The 13,393-nt window shown below is 32.2% G+C and overlaps 1 protein-coding gene across 3 annotated transcripts in view; it reads left to right on the plus strand.

The window, feature by feature from the left end:
* LOC126881944 (protein I'm not dead yet) overlaps nucleotides 1-13,393 on the plus strand; it is a 335,541-nt gene that overhangs the window by 305,722 nt on the left and 16,426 nt on the right. For all 3 annotated transcript variants that reach the window (XM_050646682.1, XM_050646681.1, XM_050646683.1), the window contains one exon: nucleotides 4,915-5,228. In XM_050646682.1, the coding sequence (XP_050502639.1) occupies nucleotides 4,915-5,228 (314 nt within the window). The remainder of the gene's footprint in view (nucleotides 1-4,914; nucleotides 5,229-13,393) is intronic.

Consider the following 13,393-nt stretch of genomic DNA (forward strand, 5'->3'; position numbering starts at 1 on the left):
CGTTCCCAGAAAGTTCCTGGCATCCTCATCGACTTCGTCTTCCCATCTCTTTTTATGTCTTCCAACAGGTCTTCTTCCCTGCATTCTTGCATTCAGCAATTTTCTGGGGATTCTACTCTCATGCATGCGGACCACGTGCCCTGCCCACCGTAATCTCTGCAGTTTAGTGTGTTGTGCTAGAGGTGGTTCGCTATATTGCTCGTATATTTCTCTATTATACCTAATTCGCCAGTTGTTATTTTCACTTATTGGGCCGAGTATCCTACGTAATACTTTTCTTTCAAACACATCTATCAATTTGATAAATTTACATACTCCATACTGTGGAGGATCTTGATATCCTAATTATCACAACAGCTCTTGAGATGGCACCGTCAAATAAACATGTGACAGTGGTGGGGGAAAATATCGACCTTCTGGTCATTTTGATTGGCCTGTGTAGTCCTAACACAAAAAATGAAATTTTTCTGAAACTAGGAAAAGGAAGGGTTTCGCAAAGTTTCTACAACCCTCATCTGGCTGCTGAAAAAATCTTAATGGACCATATCTTATTCCTACATGCGATAAACGGTTGTGATAATACTTCTGCATTGTTTAATCAGGGGAAACTGAAATTTCTTAAAGTGCTGCAGAAGAACACAGACTTGTAACCAAACATTGAGGCTTTTAAAGACCCTAATGCACGTCAGGATGAGGTTGCTACAACAGGAAACATGTTTCTCATGGCTCTATACAGAAGACAAAAAGAGACCAGTCCGAACGATTAGAGATACCTACAATATGTATCTTTCTTCATCACAAAAAAATAAGACCAACATTGCCTCATTACCGATACCGAATTTGCTGCACGAGAACATTTACTTAGAGTGTACTATCAGGTGCAGCAATGGTGACCTTTATATCAAGCCACACCTCTGACGAGCAACAAAAAGATCCAAGTGAGTGGGGTTGGAAAAAAACTACTAGTGGTCTCGTGCCAGTGCCAACCACTTTGGACCTTGCACCAAACTCACTACTACGGTATATTTTTTGTACCTACCTAAATGTAAAATGGACTGCCAATGCAATTGTGGATGAAGGAAGGCAAATGACAGCATTCTAATAAAAAATAAAGTTCTGAAACGTAAAAAGTGGGTTTTGCAGAGACCGTTTAAAATTGGCAATTTTCAACTTGCATTTTATACCGAAAGGTTCGCCTAAAAAAAGTAAATAGTGATATTTGTAGAGAATTTTAAGTACTTTAATTTCTGTTGACTGACTATTTACTAAAAATTCACAGTTTTCGAGATTTAAGCAAAAAAGGGGGAAAAAGCAGAAATTTTTTGCATTTTTCACGATTTACTCAATGTTCCGTCACGGAATTTTGTCCGCAAACCTCATATTCGAATTCAGCAGTCCAAAATACATATATAATGAAAGAAATCAGAACTACCCCAAAACTTTTCTAGTCAAAACACAATTTGATTGAATTATTGGGTCTATAACGACTCATCGACAGGACCAACTCAGTTTCTGAGAAATTTGTAATGAAAATAAATATTAAGAAAATTAAAGTGATGTCAATTCAAAAAACCAAAATATATCTAAACCTTTCAAAATAAAGGGGCACATTTTAAAATAGGTCAATAAATTTAAGTACCTGGGATATTGGTTGGATCGATAGCAGCCTAAATACTGACCTAGAAATAAGATTGAGGATAGAACAGACCAGAAAATTTTTAGAAAAAAAAAATAAAAAAAAAATCTATGTGATTCTCGAATAAAACTCGAAATTCGACTACGTTTATCAAAATTCTACGTCTGGTCGACCCTTCTCTATGCAGTTGGACGTCAAACATCAACCTTAAATAAATTGGAGGCCTTTGAAATGTGGATCTACCGCAGAATCCTCAAAATTTAATGGACATCGCATACCTCAACGAAGAAGTTCTGCATAGAAGAACTAAGGAACGAGAACTTTTCAACACATTGAGAGTAAGGAAAATATCATACCTAGGCCACATAATGCTCAACTAATCGTGAAAGGAAAGATCGAGGGAAAGAGAGAACTATAAAGGAAAAGACTATCGTGGCTAAGAAACATCCGATAATGGGCAGAGCTAAATTTTGAACAACTAATAGGAACAGTTTAAGACAGTGAAGAGCTTGAAATTGTAGTAGCCAACCCCCATTGAGGACAGGGCACTTTAAGAAGAAGAAAGTATTAATTTCTTACCTCGTATAATATGTGTTTTCCATTATCTTCCCATTATTTCTCTAGCGATGTTGTTAATCATAGGTGATAGGTTTTATTTTTGTGGTTTTGTAGAGTTTCTGTATTCTTGCTGTTCCATGTTACTACAACGTATGTCATCTTTATTATTTTTATTTTAATATTTTCACTGGTATTGAGAATGGAACTCTATTCATGAGATTAGCATGTTAAATATACAGAGAGGGGCTAAATTATGGAATAAATTAATTTTCTCTAAAATGGACGACTTTGGAGAAAAATCGCGAAACAGGTCGATTTTTATTTTTAAATTACAATTTTTTTGCATATATTTCATACTAGTGACGTCATCCATTTGGGCGTGATGACGTAATCAATGATTTTTTTAAATGGGAATAGGGGTCGTGTGGCACCTCATTTGAAACGGTGTTCAATTCTCTATTCAGTAATATAAATAATAATATCATTATTTATAGAGGGTGACCAAAAAAATAATTTTTGAATTAAATTAATTGACGCAAAAAGAAGAATGTATGTAATTTATTTAACTAAAAATACATTGTATTGCTGTCAGTAAATAGAAAAAATGCTTATTTCAGAAATAAACATTTCTTTTCGCTTAAATTAAATCACAAACAGCCTCCCACCTACCACCTGGCAGTTTGAACATTTAATTTAAGCGAAAAGCAATGTTTATTTGCCAAATAAACATTATTTCCTATTTTCTGACAGTGATAGAATGTATTTTGAGTTAAATAAATTGCATACATTCTTCTTTTTTCGTCAATTAATTTAATTTAAAAATTTGTTTTTTGGCCACCCTGTATAAATAATGATATTAATGTTTATATTATTGAATAGAGAATTGAACACCTTTTCAAATGAGGTGCCACACGGCACCTATTCTCATTTAAAAAAATCATCGATGACATCATCACGCCCAGATGAATGACGTCACTAGTATAAAATATATGCCAAAAAATTGTAATTTAAACATCAAAATCGACCTGTTTCGGGATTTTTCTCTAAAGTCGTCCATTTTAGAGAAAATTAATTTATTCCATAATTTAGCCCTTCTCTGTATAATCGTAGCTATAAAATTGATGAATTTGGTTTTTCGATTTAAATGTCAAACCCTTTTTTCAAAATAAAAAAAATATATTTTCGGGGATTGTATATAAATATACACACACCCAAACTTACATGAAATCACCATGTATTTCTAAGTAATATTTGTTTCTTTTGAAAAAACTTGTTATTGTTGCGAAGAATAAAAGTTTTTATTGAAAATAAACAAATCTATAAGTCAATCAAATGGTACATCTCGGTACGGTATAGATTATTTGCTTGAGTTGCAAATTAAACGAAAATAAATAAACTAACTTTTGCGTCCAAATACGAAAATATGCGTCGTGTGGGGCTATAGAACTTACAACGGGGAAAGTTTATTGGTCTTGTGGACCAAGTAATGTTCCCAGAGGGACATAGCTGTAGAGCTAGGCGTAACAAATTGCGTTCTGTCCAAAACCTATGCTAGGAAACAGGACTAAGAAAGCTCAAAAATAAAGCAAGAGAAAGTCACCAAAAAGTAATAACGGCTCGCCACGATCGTTTAATTGTCCAATCAGCTGGAAGACACTCAACCATTTCTCACCTGTAGTTCCAGAGGCAGCTGTTGGAAGCTACAGGTGTAACTCTTTCAATTGACATGATAAGAATAAGAGTTCGTGCCAAGAAGTATACAGCAGGAGGCAGTTATGGGTTCCCGAGTTATCCAAACAGCACAAGATTGATTGCCTAAATTGGTGTCTTCACCACCAAAACTGGAACATTGGGAATTGGCAAAATGTGCTATTTTCAGAATAATTCAGGATTTGTGTAAAATCAGATGACCCACGAAATCGTGTACTTAGAAGCCGAGGAAGACAAGCAAGAACGAAAACTGTCAGTTCTGTTCACAAATATACAAGGAGAAGTGTAATGTTTTGGAGAGGAATTGTGATCCGTAAAAAAACTCCTTTAGTTTTCATCCAATCAACTTTAAGTGCTCACAAGTATGTTGATAACCTGTAGTTAGGCTCTGGAAAGGTACAACGGGAGAAAGTTTAATTTTCTTGCATGATAATGGACCTCCACATACCATTAGATTGACTAGAGACATCATTGAAGCAGAAGGTATCCCTTGTTTGGAGTGGCCTGCTTGCTAACCCGAGCTTATCCCTATAGAGTATTTGTGGGATATGCCTAAAAGAAAATTTAGAGCTCGCCGGGATAATCCACAAAACACCGCACGGCTAATACAAGCTGCTCTTGAAGGATGGAGCAACCTACCACAACAAAATTTTGATAATTTGATTAGGAGCGTGCCCACGCAAACTAAAGCTTGCATAAGGACTAGAGGTGAGAACACTGAAATTTTTTATGCAATTGAGCGTAAAACAACTAGATTCAATTTGTTTGTTAAATAATTTTTTGTTTTATTTAATTGTTATGTATTTTTTATTAAATTGCTTTAAGATAAATATTGTTTGACTTCGTGTGTTCGTTTTTTAAAATTCGCCCGAAATAAGAAGAAATATCAGATGATTCCATATAAGTTTGGGTATGTGTATATCATACATAGTACTATTTCCTCCTATTCTTAATTATTATTAATAAATCATCTAATTTTCAGTAATAAAAATCATATTATGTTTTTTCAGGTGTTGAATTTACAAAATGGATGATTCTCAACGTCCCCCTCATGTTAATGATGATGTATTTAGGTATTATCTGGATGCAGTTCTGGTTCATGGGTCTCTTCAGGCCGAACTCAGTAGACGCAAAAAAGATCAGAGTCGGTCAGCAAGGTGAAGCTGTAGCCAAAAAGTTGATCAACCACCAGTTGGAGCAACTTGGACCAATGTCCTTTCACGAAAAGGGGATTGGGCTGTGTTTCTTGTTGTCCATAATCTTGTGGTTCTTCAGAAAGCCTCAGTTCGTTCCTGGATGGGCTGAACTTATCACTGATCATAAGGTACGTTGTTATAATTTTTGCAATCATGCAATACTAAGATACTGACGGGACCCATTTTAAAATTCAGAATTCATTCAGTCAAATATAAAATAATTTTGATTATCATTACGGTCTTCTTAGTCTTGCAGCCAGGGGGGATACAACAGCCTCCGTTACTCAGATGGACTTACCCAAGTTTTTTATGTAGAACACGTAGAACACGAATTTTTTGGGTAACAGTTGATCCGGATATCGATAAGACTATAAACAAGTAATTTTTTTGAAAAATATTACAAACGTGTTCTTTGTTTTTTCATTTGAAAGTGTATTTCTCGAGATATTAGACTGTTTCTATAATTTACCTATGGTATCACGATACATTGTTTTCACCGATTATAACGCCATCTATCCACAATTCGAAAAAATGTCTCGAATAAAAGTTGTTTACTTTTACATAAGAAATCTAAACCTGCCATAAAAACTGGGGACTTCTATTTAAGATTTCAAAGTTACCCCCACCCCTCCTCCAGGGGGTGGAGTGGGGGTCGTGTTTAATGTCATTCGATAGATTTTTGAAAAATATTTAATACGTATTTTTCAGTTTTTCGATCGGATGTTCATTTCGCGAAATATTTGACCGTTCCGCTCCTTTTGGGACACCCTATATGTTATTTTAAATTATAAATAATATTAACAATAATACATAGATATATAAATAATACTATTCTCAATATGTTATTGACTTACTATTACTTACTTATTCTGTACTATTCTCAATATGTAATTGACTTACTAATCGTGGTATTTTCTTTCTATTGACTTCCTCTTTTAGTATGGGTAACCACATCCTACTGCATTCTACCGAGGAATTTGCGACACAATTGGTGTCATTTAGCATAATTAGAGCCGCTTCTTTGATTTTTCTCTTTTTACTATCTGTTTCTTTTAGAACTTTACTCGAATCTTTCCACTGAACTTTATGTTCATTATTCCATGCGTGTTGACATATTTGAGATCTATCAAATTCTCTATTTTTAATATAAGACTGATGTTCCTTATTCTAACGTTTATATGGTCTTGATGTTTCACCCAAATAAAAGTGTTCGCATTCACGAGGTATTTTTATAAATGCAATTATTTGTTCTTTCTTGTTCATTGTTAGGTTTAGTTTTAGATAAAATTGATCTCAATGTGTTTGTTATTTTAAATGTTGTTGAGATGTTAAATTTATTTCCGATTGTTTTAAGTTTCTCGGATAGTCGTTATATTTATGGTATTGGTATTTTCCTCGAATTATTTCTTGTGAGTGAATGTTATAGGATCCCGTACTAAGTTGTTCTGTTCCATTCGATCTATTCTTGACAATTCCTTATTTATAAACGATAAAGGATAATCATTTTTTAATGAAACAGTCGTTAACAATTATTATTCTTCTAAAAATGAATTTTCGCCAGAACAAATAATTTTGGCTCTATCATATTAAGGATTTAATTATTCCCTTTTTGATGTTGTGATTTGATTTGTAATTTAGATATTTGTTGGTGTGTTTGTTTTCTATACACTTGAGTCTCATATCTCTGGATATGAGACTGTCAAATGCTTTCTTCAAGTCAATCGCACACAGAAATGTTGGTCTATTATATATTCTAGTGTCTATTTTTATCACCTTCTTTGAACAGTAGAATTAGTTCGCTCATTCTCCATTCTTCCGAATTTTATTATGTTCTTATGTTGTTAATTAATGTTGTTAATTGTTCTGTCATTGTTGCTTCATAATATTTCAGTAATTCGTTTGGTATTCTGTCCTTATCTGCAGCTTTTCTATTCTTCAACTTTTCTAGTGTTTTTCGAACGTCCTGTGTATTTATATTAGCTCCTGAATTTGTGGTCATTTCTGGTGTTTCCGGTTCAAGCATCATGGTTATTCCTCAAACTTTTAAGGACAGTAAAACAAAATTTTGAAATTTTAATATCTATAATAGGAATAAAAGATATTATAATGAAATAAAATGAACATTATAATGGTACAATACTAAATTTACAATCAAGATGCAGTAGAAATAAACAAATCAAGACACGTTAAATGCTACTAGGAGCACTCCCGAATCATAATTTAGAATGCATACCTATACATTGTAAATCCCAAATCATGATTTCCAAAGATTATACATTTACACCAGGGAAATAAGGCAAAAATATACCATGTTCGGGACACTTGAGCAGCCAGGCTGCAAATGGGTTTTTTGGGTACTATATACCTAATACATTATAAATACAAAAATGCCCGTCACAGTTTGGACGAGAAATTTAGTTATTAACAAATAAGGGTCAAAAATGAGAGTTTTTTCGTTTAAATCGCTACAGGTAAAAATAGGGTAATTATGTCTTATTTATAATATTTTTCTTTTAGTACATAAGCCAAGGTTTAAAATAGCGTTTGTTGAATTTTGGTCCGATTATTTGTTGCTTCGAATATTGTAAAACAAAACTAAAATTTCGAAAATAAAAAATTTGCTATACCTTTTGCAAAAATGAATTTAGGACTTTCATATTGCATGTTTATCCCAAAGAGCTTTTTTTTCGCAATGATATTGTTCAGAAAATAATAATGATTCAGCAATTCTGTGAAAACAACATGAAAGAAGAATAGTCATATTTTCAACGCATTTAAAAAAATCATTAAAATGTCATTTTTATCACTCAGAAAACATTTTTCTAAAATATAATCATTTTTGGCTTATAAACAATTTGAATAACTTTGTTAATATTGACTGTAGGCTAAAACTACAATAGAATTTAAAATACTGGTATTTTTATACGAATTTTCAAAGAAAACTTTTCGCCTAGGTTAATTACGGTCAAAGTTATCCACTTTTTTTATTTAATTGACGGCTACTTTGCTTATAACAATTTAGCAACCTAACTAGAGCCATATTGAAGTTGAAGGTATATAAGTTATGTGTAAAAGTTTAAGTAAACTTTGAACCTCAACAGAGTGGTTAATAAAGCTTTAAAAATGGCGTCAGAACGGAATTAATTCGTGGTAGGTGGAGGGGAATTACTAAAATACGTGCACTCAAAAACTGAAAATGATTCTGCAAACATATGCTGCGATTAATATCGCTGGAACTTGTTGATGGATTTTGATCATAATATTTTTAATTTGTATGTACTCGTAGTCTTATAGAGTACGTTATGTACACACAACTCCACCTAACATTACAAAATGTTAGGGGGAACTCCCCTTATCACTCAGGGATATGAAAAATAGATTACGGCCGATTCTAAGACCTACCGAATATACATATATAATTTCAAAAAAATCGGTCAAGCGGTCTCGGAGGAGTATGGAAACTAACACTGACAGGAGAATTTTATAGATGTAAATATATAGATGGCTATTAACAAATAGGTGTTGGTGATAGAAAAGTGAAAATTAAAGGTTATATGTATTTTTTAATTCTACATCATATAAAATTAAGGTAAATAATTTTGTCGAAAAAAATAAAAAGAAATGTCAGGGAGCAACCCCCCTTATAACTTATGGGTATAAAAATAGATTAAAACCTCTTCAACGTCCTACAGGATAAACGTGTAAAATTAAAAAAAAATCGGCCAAGCCGTTTCGGAGTAGTATGGTAACTAACACTGTTACAGGAGAATTTGATGTATATAGAAGTAACTGCGAATTAAATAATAAAAGTGGCTAACTTTGAACCTAATTGACCTAGGCAAAAAGTTTTTTTTGTGAAAACTCGTATAAAAATACCAGCTTTTGAAATCCTAAAGTAGATTTACTCTATAGTCAATATTAAGAAAGTTATTCAAATTGTTTAGAAGCCAAAAATGACCCTATTTTACTAAACTTTTTTCGGAGTGATAAAAACGACTTTTAATGATTTTTTCAATACTTTAAAAATATAACTATTATTCTTGCATGTGGTTTCCACAGAATTGCTATGTCATTATTATTTTCTGAACAATAACATTGCGAAAAAAAGAATGTGTGTGTACTTTGTACGCACGTAAGATGTTATACTTCTACTACATATTATGTGATTTTTAAGACAATACCAAACATTTAAAAAAATAAAAGAATAAAACGCACACAAACACATTGAAAAATTCCACAAAGAAAAAATTATTTCTGAACGATAATAATTGTTGGCAAAAATTTTAAATACGCATTTTCTGAAAAAAAAAATTATATAACAAATTTACTTACAATCATAAAATACATAAAAAAAATAAAAAAATAAAAACTTGCATCGGGAATCGAACCCGTGAATTTCGTGGCGCTTTGATTCGTAATCGAAGCCTAGACTCACTCGTCCAATTCCACATTATTTGTCATGTGGAAAAATAGAGTAACTGAACGTTTTACTGTTTGACAGTTGTTTTGAATATAATTAAATTATGTAGTTTAAATTTTGTGGAAGAAAATATTAAAATATAACAAAACAGTACGAAAACAATATATTAGATGAAGATTGGTAGAACTTTTGTTGGTAATCAAATTAAGTATGTAAATCAAAGCATTACATACCTACTAGATAAATAAATCTACGCCAAAAATCATAATTTAAAAATAAAAATCGGACCTAATTTGGGATTTCTCTCTAAAATCCCCATTCTTGAGAAAACAAATGTATGTATTCCAACCTAATCCAAATGTATAATTACAATATGATTATAATAAAAACTACTTACCAAATTAGAATGAGTTTTTTGTCCAAAATAGTCCAAAAATATAGGTATATGAAAACTATTTAAAAAGGCAGTATAACTATTAACTAACTTTGTTTCTTTTCCCACAAATTTCAAAACGCAACAACCATAAATAATCAAACTACGTACCATAGAGGTATATATTAACATAGAGGGAGCCTACCTTCCGCGCTTCCTGACGACAAGATCTCATGGACTGGTTTGCTGCATCCCTTTCTAACACATTGTATCGAAAATCTATGATGACATTCAGTGTGAATATAGGCACGGAAGAGGAGGACAACTGTAGCAGCTTTACTATGCGTAAGAGTGAAACAGCACTAATCCAAATAAAAAAGATGGTGTCGTCACTTCGCTCTGAATGACACTCTCTCTATGCTAATATATAACTCTATGCTACGTACAGCTGTGCCACAGCCGCTATATTGAATAATTTTTGACATGTCATTTGAACATCCAATCAGAACAAAGTTATAATGCGCATGCGCCGGGATCATAGGTTTTAACATAAAAATTCACCCTCATATCGCCGGTAAAGAAGTATAACTTCAAAAAAGCTCTTTCCGATAAACAAATTGAATAAAATTTAAACTAATTGAAGAATCATCTTAAAATTTTTTGTGCATTATATGGAATGTTTGACTAAACTTTTCGTGCAATATGAAAGTCTTAAGGCCATTTTCGCAAAAGTTATAGCACATTTTTTATTTTTGAAATTTTAGTTTTATTTTGCACTTTCCGAAACAAAAAAGCTTCGGACCAAAATTCAAAAAGTGCAATTTTAAAACTTGGCTCATCTACAAAAAGAAGAATATTATAAATAAGATATTTAATTACCCTATTTTTACCTGTAGCGATTTAAACGAAAAAACTGCCATTTTTGACCCTTATTTGTTAATAACTAAGTTTCTCGTCCGAACTGTGACGGGCATTTTTGGATTTATAATGTATTAGGTATATAGTACCCAAAAAATCCATTTGCAACCTGGCTGCTCAAGTGTCCCGACAAAAACCTTATTTCTCTGGACTAATTGTAAATTATGATTCGGGAGTGCTTATAGTAGCATTTTTAACGTGTCTTGGGTTGTTTATTTCTACTGCATCTTGATTGTAAATTTAGATAGGTACTTGGAATTTTACAAAATTACCAACACTAAAGTTTGTTTTGTTTTATTTGTTTTTTATTTTGTATGTTTGTAAGCAGTTTTTGCATGCTTTCACAGGAAATTTTCTGATAATAATGTTAAAAAATAGTAGGTAAATAGGTAATAAAAAAGTAGGTAATAAAAATATGTTTATACCTATAGGTATTTAATACCCCTATTAAACTGCAGTAAATGCGCAGTTATTTGGTAGCTCGGATTACGTCGTAAAACGTATCAGTTTATATATTATTTTTTTCTTAATCAGTATTGCACATTAGAACTTTACTCAACTGATACGGTTCGTCAACACACTGTTCTTAGAAGAGTTCGTGGCCTTTGTTTCCTTATTCTTCGCCCTCTCTTTATCTATATCTAAAGAGGGAAGTTCGAAGTCGATGATTACTTCATTAGTTATTGCTTTATTTATGTGACAAATATACAGCAGATTTAATTAGTACAGTAACTTGTCGTTGTACAAGATTAATTGAGATCGACCCAATTTTTTTCAAAAGACAAATTAGTTAGATTACTTGTGATATGAGTTAGCCATAACAATGGATGTTAAATAGGATAACAACTGCGTTCATTGATTCATATAAATTTAAAACGACAACGTAGATTTAAGTTAAGTGTACTATGTCCAAGTTATTCAAGCTTTATCCAAGCTATTGTATTAATGGCAGATTTTTTTATTAAACTAATATAAAAATTATTATCCACAAAATCCCTACAAGGGTCGTTCTCAAAATTCTAACAAAAAGCGGACACCAATTTTATATATTTAAAATATGTATATTGTAGAATGTGATTATATAAAGGGTGTAACTAGCTCAAGGGCCAAATCTTGAAGCAAGAGCCTCGTTTGAAAATATTTTCCTTTTTCGTAGTCTTCATATTTATCATGTACAGGGCAAACGTAACAGGCACAGTCTAAAAATAGATTTTGATAATGGGCAGTACAAAATTACTCGGAATTCCACATGATAGACGCTATTTACTTAATATAAAATAGGAACATGGAAGGCCAAGGGGGGTCGTCTTTGTGTCTTTCCACATATTAGTCCAGAAAGCCACTGCGCATCAGCTAGGAAAAATATTCCGATTCGGATTTTTTGCACAATCTTACTCAAAAAGGACCCCTTTTAACAAATTTGCATGTTGCCAGGACCAAAAGGTGGTCAAAAATTTTTTAAACGTTTTTTTTTTGTTTTTTTCCTAAAATTATTTTTTTTGCATGGAACAAAGTATTTTTAGGTTTTTTGGATCATTCCAAACAGAAAAGGTCTTTAGTGACTATTCTCTAAAGTTGATAGTTTTGGACATATAAGCGATTAAAAATTGCGAAATGGGCCATTTTTAACCTTCAAAAACTATGTGAAAAACTTAGAATTTGAATGTTGCCAAGGTAGGTAGATATTCTTTAAACATCAATTCATGAAATCCCGAAGAGTTTTTTGCAATACAGTATTCAAAACTTCTTTGTTTTTTAATTTCTAATCACACGAGCGCGACACTATATTCCACCGTTGCATGTGTATACAGTATGGTGCAAATGAAAGGAATAAATTGGTTATTTCGTAAACCGGCGACTTTAAGGAAAAAACCCGAAACAGGTCGATTTTTATTTTTAAGTTATGATATTGTGGCATATATGGTATACTAGTGACATCATCCGTCTGGGCGTGATAACGTAATCGATGATTTTTTTTAATGAGAATAGGGGTTGTGTGGTAGCTCATTTGAAAGGTAATTCAATTATCTATTCAGTAATGTAAACATTTACATAATTATTTATACAGGGTGTCCAAAAAACTTTATTAAATTAAATTATTTGACAAAAAAAGAAGTAGAAGGACACCCTGTATAAATAATTATATAAATGTTTATATTACTGAATAGAGAATTGAAAAGCCTTTCAAATGAGCTAGCGGACGACCCCTATTCTCATTTAAAAAAATCATATATTACGTCATCACGCCCAGATGGATGACGTCACTAGTATACCATATATGCCACAATATCATAACTTAAAAATAAAAATCGACCTGTTTCGGGATTTTTTCTTAAAGTCGTCGGTTTACGAAATAACGAATTTATTCCTTTCATTTGCACCATACTGTCGTCGGTGGAAAATAGTGTCGCGCACGCTTGATTAGCAATTAAAAAACAAAAAAGTTTTGAATATTGTATTGCAAAAAACTCTTCGGGATTTCATCAATCGATGTTTAAAGAATATCTACCTATCTTAGCAACATTCAAATTTTCAGTTTTTCACATAGTTTTTGAGGGTTAAAAATGGCCAATTTCGCAATT

Source organism: Diabrotica virgifera, chromosome 3, assembly GCF_917563875.1.
Source record: "Diabrotica virgifera virgifera chromosome 3, PGI_DIABVI_V3a".
In the NCBI taxonomy this organism is placed as follows: domain Eukaryota; kingdom Metazoa; phylum Arthropoda; class Insecta; order Coleoptera; family Chrysomelidae; genus Diabrotica; species Diabrotica virgifera.